At 32.6% G+C, this 17,419-nt stretch overlaps 2 protein-coding genes and 1 long non-coding RNA gene across 14 annotated transcripts; 1 reads left to right on the top strand and 2 right to left on the bottom strand.

Moving 5' to 3' along the window:
* Window positions 1-19: 19 nt before the first annotated feature.
* LOC149734878 (uncharacterized) lies at window positions 20-7,365 on the bottom strand. 9 transcript variants are annotated; one of them, XR_016385160.1, is made up of 12 exons: window positions 7,210-7,365; window positions 6,918-7,000; window positions 6,573-6,603; window positions 5,781-5,848; window positions 5,090-5,235; window positions 4,626-4,741; window positions 4,238-4,288; window positions 3,916-4,074; window positions 3,782-3,856; window positions 3,395-3,451; window positions 2,951-3,014; window positions 2,160-2,301 (listed from the first exon to the last, which is right to left on the bottom strand). XR_016385160.1 is itself a non-coding variant. In XM_089879693.1 (11 exons), the coding sequence occupies exons 2-10, from the start codon at window positions 6,933-6,935 to the stop codon at window positions 3,007-3,009; spliced, it is 654 nt and encodes a 217-aa protein (XP_089735819.1). In that variant the 5' UTR covers window positions 6,936-7,000; window positions 7,210-7,363; the 3' UTR covers window positions 2,163-2,301; window positions 2,958-3,006. The 9 variants fall into 9 exon arrangements, 4 of the variants coding, with proteins under 4 accessions (XP_089735816.1, XP_089735817.1, XP_089735818.1 ...); XR_016385161.1 differs by having other exon boundaries at window positions 2,163-2,301; window positions 2,958-3,014; XR_016385159.1 differs by having other exon boundaries at window positions 2,160-3,014.
* Window positions 7,366-7,408: 43 nt separating this feature from the next.
* LOC149734877 (uncharacterized) lies at window positions 7,409-9,938 on the top strand. The gene is made up of 4 exons (XR_016385164.1): window positions 7,409-7,574; window positions 7,630-7,722; window positions 9,177-9,287; window positions 9,501-9,938. It is a non-coding gene; the product is annotated as an uncharacterized LOC149734877 (long non-coding RNA).
* LOC149734876 (uncharacterized) lies at window positions 8,093-17,356 on the bottom strand. 4 transcript variants are annotated; one of them, XM_089879666.1, is made up of 16 exons: window positions 17,034-17,356; window positions 16,655-16,734; window positions 16,355-16,458; window positions 16,072-16,209; window positions 15,656-15,782; window positions 15,250-15,413; window positions 13,651-13,788; window positions 12,912-13,317; window positions 11,858-11,979; window positions 11,597-11,654; window positions 11,473-11,537; window positions 10,993-11,145; window positions 9,940-10,051; window positions 9,475-9,638; window positions 9,161-9,272; window positions 8,093-8,724 (listed from the first exon to the last, which is right to left on the bottom strand). In XM_089879666.1, exons 1-16 carry the CDS (start codon window positions 17,177-17,179, stop codon window positions 8,618-8,620), a joined length of 2,196 nt encoding a protein of 731 aa, XP_089735792.1. In that variant the 5' UTR covers window positions 17,180-17,356; the 3' UTR covers window positions 8,093-8,617. The 4 variants fall into 4 exon arrangements, with proteins under 4 accessions (XP_089735792.1, XP_089735795.1, XP_089735793.1 ...); XM_089879669.1 differs by having other exon boundaries at window positions 9,170-9,272; XM_089879667.1 differs by having other exon boundaries at window positions 9,475-9,635.
* Between the last annotated feature and the right edge of the window lie 63 nt (window positions 17,357-17,419).

The raw sequence follows: 17,419 nt of genomic DNA, 5'->3' as shown, positions 1-17,419 counted from the left end.
TAAAAAGTTAAGACAACTGTTTTTAAAATTTTGATTTATTATAGAATCATTTTTAGAACAGATCAGAGCAGAGTATTTACAGCAGAATTAAAGGAATGGTTATATGGAATTTGTTAGTTTGATTTTGGAAATAAAAGAATTACTGAATTAATATGAACAAAACAGAACTTTTGATTTTCTTAAATTTACATAAAAATACAAGAGTTGTAAAAATGTACAAAATCTAGCAAAGTCCAAAACGTTACTATCGTATTGAATTAGAATAAAAAAAACAGAATTCTGTTTTTACATTAAAATGGGTTGCAATTATATCCAAATTTTTTATTTTGGTAACACAAAATTTTGACCAGTATAAGAAACAGTGCAGTAAAAAGATACAGCAGTACCCTAAAATTAACCAAAAAACAATTTTTGTTTTTTTTTAAATGTACATAAAAATGTTGGTTTCAAACTATTCAAGTAGAACCAGTAGAGTGAATAGTTCAGTTAAAAACCAGCAGTACCTTAATAACCAACCACAACCTTTAAATTATTGCAAAATGCAGTTATTTATGTGTTGACTGGACATTGGGTAAAATGTGCAAAAAAGTCACACACAAAATTATTGCTTTTTAGACATGATTTCAAAGTATGCATACATGAAATTTTAGTCAGCCTAAAACGGTTTGTAAAAACTCGTTTTATCATAAAATATCAGCTTGTATGCTTTTTAATGAAAATTCATGCTCTGTAAACAAGGTTTACAAGAAAACAATTAGGAAGTTTTGTCATCATAAAGCAGTTCTGAGACTCAAAACATTTCAGCTACAAAGCTTACAAATGAAAATAGTTTAAGCGTTTTAAACAAAGTTACGTTATAACCTTGTTTGGCACTATTACTCATCTTTTTGTTATTTGTTCGAATATCAATCGATTTTGATATTTTACTAAAACAAACAAATATGAGAATACTTTAAAAATAATTACTTTAACCCAGTGGTTACAACTGGTTAAAGTAATTAATCAGCTAGGTTGCATAGTTTGCAACAAGCAGGGGGGGGGCATGAGGTATACAAGGCCACCATATATGGTTCCTATACGGTGCATATATAAATGCCATGTCATAACTTGACATATAGTTTTATGATTGCCATAAAAATATTGCTATATAGGTAAACCAATCTTTGTCTAAGCAATGTTCCATTGAAAGACATATTGGATATTTTTTTTATATCTTACCAACATAAATGTGAATTATTCATCCTCTTGCAGCGGGGCAACGACAGTCGCTATAACAAGGGTGTTCTGTTTCACACACCTTGTGCCCGCTTACAAGTTACTTTGAATTAATTCATGAATGTATTGATAATAGTTTATGGACAACCCATAAGGGACTACTGGGTTGGAGAAATTGCCCTAAGTGTCTTACCCAAGGACACATGCGCCCACAATTGTAGCAGCTCTGAGCCTCAAACCCATAACCTCTGGGCTGGAGACAAACTACTAATTTACCATGGCGCCGGACAACAGTGCAAGCATATGCAACTGCATAGTAAATGTTGTTTATAGACAGCAATATTTCTATCGCTTGTCTTTATCTACAACAAACTCTGAATCACAGAGTCTACTTTAAAAAAACCCAAAATTGTTTTAACTAACGTAAAATTTTAGGTTAGTCATGGTAGCAAAACTTTTATCAAAAGTTTTTGCATATTTCTTATAAAATTTTAACAACATTAATATAATTTTAAAAGGTAAATGGGTTATTAAGGTACAGTGCTATCAAAAATGCACAAACAAAGTAAAAGTAGTGCAATAATTACACAAGACTTGAAAAAGATAGAAAAATGATAGAAAAGCGGAATAGTGGAATAAAGGCACAGAAATCTCATAATTTATAAAAAATATTAATTTGAAAAAAGCTTCTAATTCTGCTCTTAATTTTCTTAGGTGAATATTAGAAATTTGTACTAAGCCCAATATTCTGATAAACGAAAGTATAGCCTATATAAGATTTCTGTGTTTGAAGAAATATTTTACAGATTCCGATATGCCATTTACAAAGCAAAAACTTACTCTGATTGTCTTAAAGCTAAAGTTTTTATTTACATTCTATTGCCTTGTATATCAGGTCTACTAAGCAACAGAAACTGTTACCCTGATATTAATCTTGTTGCTGAAATTTCTCACTGGGACTGTAAAGATCCATTTCTTCATTATCTAAAGAAACTGCCTGCATTTGCATGAAATTCTTCAACTTTACATTGCCATCGTTTTCAGTGGATATTTTCAGCTGCTCAGCGGCATCAATGGTCTCCTTATCTGATTAAAAATAATAAGACCTAAGAATTTTTCTGAAAAAAATAAGTTGAAAAGTTTTGATAAAAAATTATAAATTGAACAGTTTTATAAATTGAGCCAAAGTAAAATTAAATTCTGTTGGAAGTAAAATAGAATTTACCTACTGAAGATATCGTTAATCACTATTAATACCTTTTTCTAATAGAATACAAGCCCTTTACCACTAAATACCTAAAGAACAGAGTTTCAAACAATTAAAAAGGAAAAAGGGTGAACCTTTTTATTGTTTAAAGGAATAATTGCTTTTTTGTTGTGATTTTTGTTGTCTTATTTGAAAAAGAAGGCAGAACAAAGTTTTTAGAGGCCTTTTCAAGCCAAGAAATTAATTTTAAAGTTAATTGCATTAAATAAGTTGTCCCAATATAACAAAAAACACCAGAGATAGGTACCACCAATTACTACAATGAAATCCAACTATTTGAAGTTGGGAAAAGAAAAAGAATACATGCGTTAAAAACATGTGCAGCAAAAACGCAAGCTTTTAACAAAACTTATTTTAGATTAAAACACAGGGTTTAATAGCACTGGTTTGGATTTTGGACATAACACGCACCAAACAGAAATGATTGTTCAAAAACATGACATTAGCATGTGTCTGCATGCAACTTACAGTTTACCATTATACACTACATGAATAGGCGATAGTTTCAGTTCATAACAACCATGTTAAGTCACTGCATAAAATGTAACATTTGAAACATAGAATTAGAAATAGTTTTAAACTACTGGTTTCCTTGTTTTTTTCATCCTTTTTGTAATGTAATAAAAGCTTTAAAAATTAAAGCACTACCAGTGTTTCCTAACAACTATTTTAAGATTATTTTGTATCAATATTAGTGTGAAACAAAAAAGATTGGAAAACACTGGTGGTGTCTAGGTTTAATAGAACAATTTCCTACCGATTATTTGAAAATAAAAACTAATCGATTTTACAACCAAATAAAAGGTTATTGTTTTTATGTTCAAACCAATTTATTGTGTTCTTTTTTTATTAATCTAAATATTTTTAAACTTGTTAAAATTAAAAAAAAAGTTTAAACATTCATTTTCTTACCTCTGTCAAGGGCACCGCTTTGATAACCCCATAAATAGTCAGTGAAAGCCTTTATTCCTGTATAAGTAAAGAGTTATAAGTGCCTGTTCCATTCTATATGAGTTGGGACTTTGTAGAGGACCTGGGATTTAGAACACCCAGGATGCTTACATATGTCGCCCATGCAACCAGTGTGACACAGTCTTAGCCTAAGTAAATGTACACACAGTGCTTTTAACAGTTACACCCAACTTAAAAGATCCCATATATTACAGTACAAAGCACTACATTAAATAAGATGTCCTAATTTAAAACATATCTATATATTAGCAAATCTCAACAATGCCTTCTACCCTTACCTACCAAACCAAAGTTGAAAAAAGTAGGAAATTAACTTGGCAACTTTACCATGCAGTTACTTTGGTTTTCCAAGAATATATTTCGCCAATTTAAAAACAGCCATTAACTTTGGTAATCCGTAACCTGGCTTAAAATAGAAAAATAAGTAATTTTAACAACAAAACACATGAAGTTATATCCACCTTTTTCCACAATCATACTAAGGATAGTTGTACATCCATAGTTTTGCTGAAGTGCATCAGGGTAGCGGGCTGTTTTTCCGCGAACTGCTTTTCCAGTCTCCAAAGTGGGATTTACATTCGCATATTTTGGTTCTTGTATACAAATATGGTCTTTGTTATCTTAATTAAATAAACAGATAAACACGTTAAATAGATTATTTACCTATGGAGTATATTATATATTGTTAACAATACTTTACATCACCATATTACAACAATGTACATACACTATTGTAATCTTTTTACCAATGGTAAAATTCATTAACTTTTAAACGCAACTGACCTGTATATTCCTCTGTAGTGAATGCAGACACACCTCTGCTTTGGCGACCATCTAGAAATAAATAAAATATATGATATATATAAAACAAGATTTCACAGCTTTACACTGACATATATAAATGAATGCAACTTATTTATTCTTATGTGGCGGGGCAACTACAATCGATATAATACGGGTTCTGTTTCATGCACCTAGTGCCAGATTACAAGTTACAACAAATGTAACTTTGTGGGTGATTTTTGTTTGGATATTTGCCTAAAAACACATTTCCCACAATGGTAGCAGTGTCAAGCCTTGAACCCAAATCCTCTAGTCTATAGGCAAGCATTTTGAAGTTCAAAACATTAATTAATAAAATTTAACTACACACATATATATATATATGTACCTAGCATGGTTGGTAATACAGTGTAGGGGACCTCAAAATATGGGCATGTAGCCGTATGCAAGCAGTACAGTTCAGTAAAGTCTTCTTTTTTCAAGTTGTTGTGAATGTTTTTACACCTGATAAAGAATTGAAATATGAAAACTAGTAAAGATCAATATATAAATAAAAAATTCCCAACATGTATTAGTAACTTGTAAAATATGAATTTTTAATATATGAATGGCTTTTTTGTTTGTAGTGTGATGTTTACTATGCAATTGAACATACATTTGGGTCTGCAAGGTCTCTGCCCTCTGGTTTAATAAATGAACTAACTTATTCGTGCGTGACGGGGCAAAGGCAGTACTTCTTTTGCTCAAGGCCACATATGCCCACTAAGCAGCTACACATATTACTTTGGCTAGAGGCAGGACCGCCTTGGCTTTGCAATGTACCATAAAAGATCCAATAGGAAGTAAACTTACGTTGTACACTTTACGACTCCATCATCCTCGCATGGGTAATATTCAAAACCAGATTTTGCCAATTGCAGTCGAGCTTCTACAGAGAAAACTTTCTGGCCTTTAAACGAGTGCCAGCGTTGTAGAAACTCTTTATTTAGTTGTTTGTCCTACATGAAACATAACAAAAAAACACACTGAAACTGGCAGATTAAAGTTGTGACATGGACAGTGGCGCAGCCAGAAAAAAATAAGGGAGAGGGCATTAGTCAATTTTTTTTTTAATTTTTTTTTTGGTTTAAAGGGGGGGGGGTTGCGACCCCCTAACCTCTCTTCCCTCCTCCTTTAGACACACGTAATACTCTAACTTTCAGATGAAACAGTCTGTTTATATAAAATTAAGATGATGTTATGTGTGTCTTAAGGCCCCAATACTGCCACAATAAATAAGGTTGGAACATACACGCCAAGCCTAAGGGGTCAGAGTAGGAATACTTTGGCATTTCTGCAATATATTATTCATTAAACAATAAACATTACAACCAATGAAGTGAAATTTGTTTGAGGTAAAAAGTGAAAACCAATAAGGTGAAATTTGCAGGAATGTGCGTCTAACTATCCCTGCCTCCCTTGTGTTTATATTGGTGGAAAAATATGGTTTAAAAGTATTTTTATAATATTTTTAAAACATGATTAACACAGTAATACTACCCACTTTCTGTGATACAGAAAACTGTGCTGAACTCCCATTTCCTGAATTATTCAACAGGTTGTCAGATGCATCTGTTTAAAGTAATTTAAAATTAAATGTCTAATTTAGTATTAACACCAATATATAGTAATGCGGGGCAAGATGGGATATATTTAGCACATAATATCCATATATCTCTCCCGTGTTTTAAACAATTAACAACGGTCTATGGGAGTCGTAAAGATAAGGCTTTATAATTCCCTGAAACTTCTTTGTTTACTACCAAATAAGCTGAGAAAATAGAAGGAAAAGGTGTCCCATGTCCCAATATTGACTTATATAAGTGATTTTGTATAAACAGATCAGACTATCTGTTTTGTGATAAGGGTAAGTGGCTGCAAATGTGTTTTATGACACAGTATTCAGACACATTTTGCTCAATACCAAGTTATGAAAGAGTTTTTATGAAAGAGAATTTTTAAACACAGCAGTATACATGGTTACTATATCCATCCTATTTTGACTACCAAACTGTATAATATGGGTGTATTTTGTTGGGTAAAAAGTTCAAAGCTTTTGGCAATCATGAATAAATGTAACTTGAATTATCCACTTGTGGCCGGAAAAGGACAGTCGTTTAACACAGGTGTTCTGTTTTACCTACTTCATGCTCGCTTATAAGTTACCATGTATTATATATGATCATTAATCTTATGCTCTCTGTTCAGATATCATGATTTTACTGTTGTGTTTATGCATGGGATTTTGACTTAATTAATAGACAAGACACAAGAAGAAATTTAATATATTACTCACCATTGTTGTAATCGACCGGCATTGTGGGGAACTATGGAAAAATAAATAAGATCTGTTTACGCCTACGTAAGATAATGTATAAAGTCATATCACACTTGCACATTACAAATGGTAGCTTTATACCTTGTATTAGCATGTGATCTGTAAGGTTTTTGATAGGTAACTAAACAAATGTATTTGTAAAGATAAATCTACTCTATTGAGTAATCTTCATATTATTAAAACTGTAAAATGCACAATAGTACTTTAAATTCAGTATAAAGATTTTAAAATCAATTTTTGAACATTGTATACATATGTTTTATAGTGGGGACACTTTTGGAATCGTTAGTGAAAAATATTTACCTCATTGGAAGCGTCCATGTTATTCGTATGTTGTACCAACGTCAAAAAGCACCAAATTAAAGTCTTTTGCGAATAGATTTTGGCTGTTAAAATGAGAGTTATAAACAACAACATACAATATTTTAATTGTAAATGCAATTTTATTGCTGGGCGTTTGACCTAAACATGGGCATATTTTAAAAGGCCAACATATTTGTTTGTGTTATGATACGGCATACACACGCGGCAATACAATCATATCAGGAAGGTTTTAAGCGATCAAATACAGTAAAAATAGAACTATGATTCTTACCTGTAAAAATGCGAAACGTTGCTGAAATTAAATAAGTAAACTAAAGATTTCCCAATCGTAGACAGCCTGTTAATCACAAGATCCCAAAATCACAAGACATTGATCACGAGACAGAAAATGACAACACCGTTGCGCAATACATATATAATAACCGTGCGGTGGTTCACCTGGTACTCAACTGTCTGGCTGTATTTTAAAGGTACGCCGCTTTTACGCAAAACTATTCATTTTTACTGAAGCTAAGCGTAGAGTGACGATTTTTGAGTAAAGAGAATTTGTCTATGTATTATATCTGATAGTTCAACAAAAATCTCTTGCAATTTGGTTAGGATATTTAGCGAATTTTTCACTTCATCTTTAAAGAGGTAAAGAAGGCATTCAGGTTTAAGTAGCTTTGGCTAATTATATCTTATCATACAGCTGAATTCACATGTAAACAGATGTTATAACACTGCTCGCTGGAAAAATTGATTTGAATTGTTTAAAGAGGGAAAAAGGAAATCACGTTTATTAGTTGGTGGCTAACTATATCTTAACATACACTTGTAATTAGGTGTAGGCCTACACTGCTTGTCTGCAAAACTGGCTAGAACGATTCAATAACTCAAGGGTATTAAAACATGCAGTGCTTTAAGTTTAAACCACTTAAAATGTGCTTTTTCACAGCATAATACCTGTATTACACAGCCAGCTTTTAAACTGATACTCTTTCCTATGCATTTTATCCATGTTTTAGCGACTGTCATTTTGCTGTTGATTTTCTTCTCTTCGTGGTTCATTCATTTGACCTTCGCAATCATATTCGAAAGGAAAATAAATATTGTGATAGTATATAGTTAAACACTTTCGCCCCTTTAGATTAAACATTTTTCTCAAAAAACTGTTTTCTTTATAATCTAGAAAACGTAGATATATATTTATTACATCACAGAAAAACTTAAGTTCAGCAATCTCGTAACCAGGTCTCACAGTTTAACACTAAAACAGAATTTTTTACAAAAATAGTGGAAATAGAATTAAAAAACATAAATAAACAAAAAAATGATTAGTTTTTACTCAAGGAGTTATTATGCCATTTAAAATAGGAATTAGGTTTGACAAAAAAATGTAATTAACAGAAAAAGTAACTTTTTGATGTTTACATAAAAGTTTTCAGGTTTAAAGGTATAAACAGTATTAAATAAGAATACAGTACCATAGTGAGTTTGAGGTAGCCAATTTGTGAGTTATTTTTGTAAGTTTTATAACGATTATTATATAAAATCCAGACCAGTTTTAACAAGTTTAACTATATTTTTAGTTTTTAATGATTATCATACAAATTCCAGGCCAGTTTTATCCTGTTTATTTGGAAAATAAAATATTTCAGTTTTTGTTTGGTGTGATGTCACAAGGCATGGTTATGACATCATAATGTCAATTCTTCGATGTCATCATTACTCGGCGCCGCTTTTACAATTGGTGACGTGTAAATATTTCCAGCTCTCTGATTGGACGGTTTTGCATCGCCATTACCTGAAACAAAACACTGATTGGTTGAAAAAAATGAACTTTTTTTGGTTTGGTTTTATAATTCCTAGCTTTTAAAAAAGTTACTCAGCATAGGATATGCCCCTTATAGTGTTTTGTCTGCCATGAAGAAGGCAGAGTATTTCTTGATAAAAAAGTACCCTGTGATAAAAAATTACCTATCCATGCATCATGGTTTTCTAACCATGCCTCAGCAAAAGCCCCGTATACAACGGAAAGACATGTTATACACCTCTACCAATGGGCTTGCTAGAGGCTTTGCGCTGCTACTATTATGGTCGCATGCATCCTTAGGCAAGACACTTAACGTCAATTTCTCTGTCCCAGTGGTCACTGATGGGTTGTATAAATTTTCAGAGACACATTATAAAAAATCCAAAAAAAACAATCACCTAGAAAGTTACATTTTTTCAGTACATACTTTTCTTACCTTGCAGTGAAGCAGGCATGACATTTTTCTCCCATGGGTAACCAGAATGAACCGGTTTTGCTCGAGGTGTGGTCTTCAGTTGTGACGACTCTCGTACGAACGACTAAAATGAAAAATGGTACAGTGCTATTAATAGAAAGAGTTTATTTGTAGTTAATTTTTTAAGATTAAAATTGTTTAAATGTATAGGCTATACAAAGATTTTAAAAAGGCAAACAGAACTAACGTTAAAAAAAGATAAATAAAAAAAAAAAAAAAAAGGCCCACAAAAATAATAAAAACTATAACAATGTAACTGCCCTAACCTGTTCTGGTTTTCGTTTTTGTTTAGCTTGTCCAGGAAATAAGTTTGCGAGCAAATCAGATTCTGGCTTCTTAGATTTCCCAGACACCAGATCCAACATTGGTTCGTCCGATTCGGAACCAGACGGTGAAGCTGGTTTCTTCTGGTGTGTTAAACTACGTGCTGCTGGTTTAATATGGTGGTTAGAATGTTTTAGATGGTTTTATAAGTGTTTAAATGGTGTTTTTGATTTCTTTGCGTGTCTAATGGTGTTTTTTTATTTTATTGTGTTGTAACTGTCATTTTTTGGTGTTTTACTGTTCTATTTTATACTTTTGATGGTATTTTTTTGGTGTTTAAATGTGCTTTATTGCATCACAGTACCACTTTATCAGTTTTAATGTACTTTGCTTTTAGACAGAAGCACATTTAAAAACAAAAATTTCACATTTTATATGTTTACATAATAAAAACATAGATATCTTACGTTTCCTCTTGGGTGGTGCGATCGTTGGAGCATAACCACCGAAGGTCAACTCAGGGTCAAGCTTTTTGTTTTGTTCTAAAGTTGAAGGAATTCCGAGGTGCAAATTCTCAACCTTGGATTTAAACATATGGTTTATAATTATAGGTTGTTTTATTCTATTTTAATATAGACTTCTGGAAAAATTGACACCAACTTGGAAATAAGATTTATTTGATAATTTTCCTAAACTTGTAAAAAAATACTGCAAATCTGACCCTGATCTGGTGCTCACAGAGTTAAATAATTCTTGTGTAAAGAATTACAGTAAGGATAAGATAACAATTGTACAACTGTATAGCGCCAGCAGTATAGATCATTACTATTTTTCTCAACTTAAGTTATCATTATGTTATGTATCTTTCTACTACACCTAAATTGGGGGTAATGGACCATCATTCCACAATGACGCACTAGAGACCTGGCTCTGGCAGAATAAAACAACCTAAACTAAGACTAAATCTAAAGCTACATAATACATATCTATTAGCTAGCCTATCCGATCTGTAACTGCCTGTAAAATACCTCTTTTGGAAACCTGTACAATTTCTTTCCCTTCCTAGGAGATTCTAAACTGCCCTGTATATCGTCATACTGGTATTCTGATGGTAGTAATAATGGTGTGTCCTTACATGGACTATCTCGGATATAAACTGGTATTTTGCTTCGTAATGTATTGGGCGATGCCTAGAGATATAATGACGCAATATGGTGTATAAATTGTGATGATATAATTGTTAGTTTATTGTTGTTTTAATGAAACCTAACTTTAAATACTACAGCTGATTATTTTTAGTACAGTGCCAGTCTAGCTCTTTTGATAATGAGCCAACTCTGGCTTATATCTCAGGTCCCCTAGTGGCTTGGTAAAAACCTCATCCATATAGAAACTTCATAAATAAAATTTAAATTGTGTTTTAAAAAACATTATACTAAGAATATCCTTAATTCACATGTTTTGCCTAACTAATCCATTCAAAAAAAAGTAAAAACTAAGAAAAGTCCTGTTTTTCTTACCTTTGGATTTCCTTGGTTACTGTTGTTGTTGCTAAGCAACTGTCGTAATGAATCCTCGTTTTTCTTACCAGTAGGTGTTCCTATAGAGTCATTCTCTTCAACGTCTTTGATTTTAGCAAGAAGTGCTGCCTTCTTCTTTCTCTCTTCCTCCATCTGAGAGAATTGCGAGAAGAAGACATTAAATTTAGATAGGTTGTAAAAAGATACTTTTGATTTTGAAACATTTAAGTAATAGGAGATACTACTCTATGAGGGTGAGGTCTTCAGTGAAGTACAACTGAGACCTGGGATATAGACTTATTGGTCCCAGTCTATTCTATGAGGGTAAGGTCTTCAGTGAAGCACACCTGAGACCTGGGATGTAGGCTTATTGGTTCCAGTCTATTCTATGAGGGTGAGGTCTTCAGTGGGGCACACATGACTATGAGACCTGGGATGTAGGCTTATTGGTTCCGGTCTATTCTATTCTATCATTCCTACCTTTTTCTTTTCCATTTCCAGTTGTTTTTCTTTTCTCTTTATTTCCTGAGCAACACTATTACCATCTAGGAAAAAAAACAGCATTTTAAAATATTAAATAATAAATAGAAAACAAGCAACTAACTTGGTAAAGTATGTCCGTTTTGAGTTTTGTTATCTTCCACTTGATTGGCTTGATTTTCCTGGAAAGAATGAATCTGATTGGATAGTGCTTACAATTTAAATTAAAAATAATAAAAAATACAACAAAAACATAAAAAGTAGAAAAAATACTGAACTTTATTTTTTAAATGTTAAATAAAAAATGTTTTAGAATATGGTAAAACGTTAAAACACAACAGTTTTAGAATTTTGGCGGATTTAAAATGGGTGTTATTTTACTTACTTGCGCAGCACTGGGTGCAGTGTTCCCAACGTTACTTGATTCCGAGATGAAAGTATTACTAGGTGTGATCATAGGTGACTCAAAATTAGCAGTGAGAAACACTGACTTTCCACGATTTTCATCTGAAATATAAAGTTTATGCGATAAAAGTGAATAATTAAAAGTTGTTTTGTCCTTGAATGGTGGGGCAACGACAGTCGTTATACACAGGTGTTCTGGTTTATACACCTGGTGCCCCTTTCGAATTATATTTCAAAAAAAATGCCGGAAAATTTCATTCAAATTTATACTATTTTTGGTATAACCCTATTCTAGTTTATTCTGTAATAGCTTTAGTAAGACACACTTGAGAACACAGGTTTAAACGAAATTTACAGCCAAGGACTTAGACAAAAATTGAGAAAAACTCAAAGTGCGAAAAATTCTACAGACATCCAATTTTTCTTAGCTAGGGCCTATATATAACTTTAAAACAAGTATTCTGCTATCTACTGCCTGCCAAACTTAGGCACATATTAGATAATGCATTAAATGAAACAGCCATCTGCTGTTATGGTTTATTTATTATTAAATATGCAGGCACAGTACTATGCATATTTTATGAACTAAACCCAAATTTTCATGCATGTATAAAGTATAGAAGAATGTATAATGCTTAATAAAACTAATCAAATATGTTTTCTTTCTGTAAAAAAACGGCAAAAACCCCAAATACTAAACTGTTTTAAATATGTTCTATTTTAAGAAAATGTTTTTAAGCAAGACCCTGATAATTATGTTTTGCATCGAACATAAAAATATAATCGTTTCTATTTTTTTGTAGCAGAATCAAGCCTTGGACCCATATACACACTGTGACTGGGCTACAGAGTTTTACGATTTAATTTAACAATGTTACCTCAGGTTATATTAACTATTTTATTATAATATATATATATTAGTTAAAAAATTGACAAAAATATTTTTGTTTAAATTTTTGTGGATAAAGGATTTTGTTAAAAAAAGTAAAATGTATATTTAAAAACCGAAGCGAAATCGATAACAATTGTCTTACCTTCTTTATCTCTCCAGTCACTTTCTTTACTTGGTATTTTGACACCAGCCAAATCCTTAGAAATATCCTGAGTTATCGGTTGTTTAATATCCATTAGTGTCGGACTTTTTCCATCTGGAGATCTCACTGTTTTTCGGAAGTCCGTCGCGTTGGTCATTGCTGTACTAACTGGGGGCCGAGATTGCACTGTTGGTGGGGTAGGGGTACGAGGCTTAGGGGGTGGGGCTGCTTTTTCTTCAGTAGGGACCAGGGGTAAGGGTGAGGGGTCATGTTTTTGGGGGGCTGGTTTATCCTGAATGCGCCGAGGGCTCAGAACGGCTACTTTTCCGGAAATAAATGATTTTTCAGGACTTTGTTTAACACGTAAGGCGTAGATGTTGCTCACTTCAAGCGCTCTTTCTTTTTCCTGAATTATAAAATAAAACTATTTTTAAAATATTCGAATACTTAAACCCATAGGGGTAAGGTTAGGAGTGCTTAGGGTGACATATCACCCCTACTTTTGAAACATAGATGACATCATATGTTTAACACTACAGTTTTACACCTTTCAACGACTTTTACTTGTTATTATATGATTTAAAAAAGAGCAGAGCTAAAGTATACTGCATTCACCATATTAATCAATGAGGTTCCCTATGTTTAACCAAGAACTGCATTTTAACGTCGCCCAAACTTGTTAAAAAATTCAAATAAAATGACGCCTATGATCACTTATAACCTTCAGTATATATTATACTTTTAATTTATTTTGCATTATTTGGTATTCTTCATGTAGAACATCCAATCTGTCCTTAGTTTCCTTGTGTTTGCTTCTCTCACTGTTGATCTGCCTCATATAACTACTGGTGGATAGTTCAATCTTTTTCTCCAATTCCTAGAAAATAATATTGTTAAAACAAAGTTCAATGTGTGTAACGTTTTATAAATATGTTGTAAAACTAGTAAAAGTCTTTGGTTTTAAGTGTAAATTTCACACAGTAATGTATTGGTTGTAAATTTCACACCATGTTTCATACATTGTGTGGTTAAGTACGGGGTGTTGGGTGTAATTTCTACTCCATGTTTCATGCTACCTATGGTGTTATGTGCATATAAAACAAGTTTTACTGTTTACTTTAAAATTATTTAAAACCATTCAAAAATTTACACAAAAACCAAAAAATTCGGCAATTTTCTTAGCGAAACCCCTTTCCAAATACTGGTAAACACTTTCTAGGAGAAGAAACAAACAAACAGGCAGTTTAAGGAGCTACTTGAGGACAAAAGAAACCACGTGTTTTGTATCTATTCATTTCAAGTGGTCCATTACTTTGGAAAGCTAGCGAAGAAAAAATTTGAAAATTTTAAAGAGTATATATATTGTAAAGGCCTACTATGTGCAAAGTTTGGTTGTAAAGCTGATAAAATAATTTTTTTGAATTTAATTTTGAATAAAACTTTTAAAAATGCAATAAAACAAATTATGGTGGTTAGGGGTGACAATTTTTGAAACAGGGGTAACAACATCATATGCTTTGCACCTAAAACTTTTATCCTGCTGTTAAGTGTCTAGGCTAAACAATCAAAGCCAAAGAAAAAAACTAAATGCATTTATTCTAAAGTCTAAACAATATGAATAATTTTTATTAATTTAAACAGAAATATAATATGTTCACTGCATATATAGTACTGTAAGAACACTGGGTTTGAACTGGAAATCCATGAATAAATGATGGAGGTATTGTTGTGTAAGCAACCATAGATAATGCTATGTTACTCTACTGTGATTGGGTTTGTATTGTGACATTATAACAGCTACTGTAAGCTAACAATGCCTTGAAAAATGACCTACTAAAACAGTTTCAATCAAAATTTCAAAGAAAAACATGATAAATTAAAAAATTAGAAAAAAAATCCCCACAAAAAATGTACCAAAATCTTTAAAAAATGTACCACAAATGTTACAAATACCAAATATTCTTTAACTTTTACAACAACTAATACAAAAAAGTCTTTCCGCCTGGCGTTTGGTACAAATACCAGCTGTTATTTTAAAGTTTCCATGATAACAGCACACAAAAATCACAGTAAGACAGGAGCATAATAGAACACCAGACAGTTTCTTGGCACAAAGAACAGTTTACACTGCTTGACAAAACATATTTTGCAGGCAGGGTCAGACCTGTCTCATTTCAAGCACAAAATTAAACTGACAAAGTTATAACAGATGGCTAATACAGTCTGAGGTTACATTGAATATTGATTTAAAGTGATAAATCACTCAAAAGCGTTTGCAACACCCCTTTTTGTTATGTTTAGGCCAAATTTATACATGTATACATACAAAGTTCCACACCTTATTTTTTCGTTCTGCTTCATAAAGTTTGTCCTCAGCGGAAGCCAGTTGCCTTGCTAACTCCGATCTTTCACCAAGTTTACGATCGTATACCATCTTCTTTAATCTCTTTAATGTGTTCTCCATTTTTGTCATTTCATCGTTAGTGTCTCGTAGTTTACCCTCTGTGATGTCATACTTAGGGTATTTATTCAACATATTTAGTATGAAAAATTGCTCCAACCCTGTAGTCAGTAAAGGGTTGTCCAAATTGTCGACCATACTTAAAACACCAGACACACATAGTGGATAATAGACTCAATTCAAATGAGTTTTCCAAGAAGTCTAAACAAACAAGACAATTAGCTGCCTACATGATATTAATTTTAATTATTACATCAATTATTCAAAACATTTCCATTCTTACCCAGAACTCTTTCAGTGTCTTGACTTTTCCTCAGTCTAGCTTTTAACACACGTTGTTCTTCTGAATGTTGGCTTATTAATCTTGGAAGGTCGTTTTCTGTATCTTCAAATCTATGTAATGCTTTTTCCTGTAAAATACAAGTTTTTCCCCTAAAATAAGCCTTGTTTTCTCTGTAAATTCTGCAAGTTTTTCAGACCTTAAAACCATTAACAATCACTGTTTTGGAGCAATTGCGGTTAAGTGTCTTGTCTAAGGACACATAATATTGCAAAATTTGCAATCAAAGCAGGTAGCATCGGCAAGCATCGAACCCGGTACTGTTGGGTCACAATGCTGGTGCCCAAACCACTGAACCACAGTGCTGGACTTTTCTAGTTGAGATTAAAGAGTTAATCTTCAAATTACAGTCCTGTTACCTGTCTGTGTTGCAATGTTTTAAGTAGTTTATTTTCCTTGAGAACTTCATTAAGTCTAGATTGCACTTCTCTTATTTCATTGCTTAGAACGTTTATACGATTGCGTCGCGCTGACATCATTCTTGCTGCTACTACATCCTAAAGAAAGGTAATGAGTTGAGGCTTATTATTACTAGTACAGTCTATTCTATGAAGGTAAGGTCTTCAGTGAGGCACACCTGAGACCTGGGATGTAGGTTTTTGTTTCCAAAACCTATTATCTATACACTTGTCATACAAATACCTTTGTCCCTGATTTTCGTTTTGCATCTTTAGTAAAACTGTTTGACCTCCAGCCAAGTTTAACCCCCGCTTTCTGTGTTCTTCTTCTCGGCTCACTTTGTGCGGCTGTAAATATATGTTATGTTATGTTTAATACACAATTATTGGGTAGGCCTATCTAAAAATTCCAAACTTTGTTAAGTGTCTTGACCAATGACACATACACCAGAAATGATAATAGTGTCACTGCCAAGCCTAAAACCCATTTTTCGGGTTACCAGTGCAAAATACTTAGGGAGTAAATGTTGTTATTTTAACTTACATTTTTTCGCACTGGTTACTGTTGTAGAAGAATCATCTGTGATGCTTAATTTCTTGACATGTCTCCGCTGCTGGTGGCGTCTAAAACAACCATACAATATATAAAAACTGTATGAATAAGTATAATTGCTAACTTTGCCTCAAACTCAAAGGCGTTTTTGATTTGTATGCAAATTGTAACGAATACCTGCACAAAAAAATGAAGAAAATCCCCTTAAAATAAGCACCAACAAAGTTACATACATGGTAACTCCTAATATACTACTGACACGAAGTGTATGAAACAGAAACACACAGGTAAAGATTGCCCTTGCTTCAGCAGAAAAGATAAAATAAGTTACATTTATTTAAATTTTCAACAAAAAGGGCAAAGTTCTTACCGGTTGGCCTTTTTTATATCTTCATAACTAGACGTCCTTGAATCGTCTTCAAAATCTTCTGAATATGTGGAGTATGAATCTTCATTATCGGATGAGTAAACCTCGGACCGCTTCTTGCTTTTATATCCAGAGGAGTCGTAATCCATTTTGTTTTGCGACAATCGTCACAACGATAAAGATGGCATCAGATTAATAGAAGTTTCCAGAAAGTATGGTTTAATTCTTGCAAAAGCGGATAATTTCGTTAAAGTACCGTACTTAAAGTTTGAACAATGTTACAAAAAGTTTAAGAAATTGAATGTCTGAAAAAGCATATAAAATGAAACTGTAACATTTTAAATATAATAACGTAACTTTTAGTGATAAACGCGACATATTCTATATGC

This window comes from Ciona robusta, chromosome 6 (genome assembly GCF_009617815.1).
Source record: "Ciona robusta chromosome 6, ASM961781v2".
NCBI lineage: Eukaryota > Metazoa > Chordata > Ascidiacea > Phlebobranchia > Cionidae > Ciona > Ciona robusta.
The sequence above is the reverse complement of the archived record's forward strand: the minus strand, read 5'-3'. Positions and strand labels throughout refer to the sequence as shown.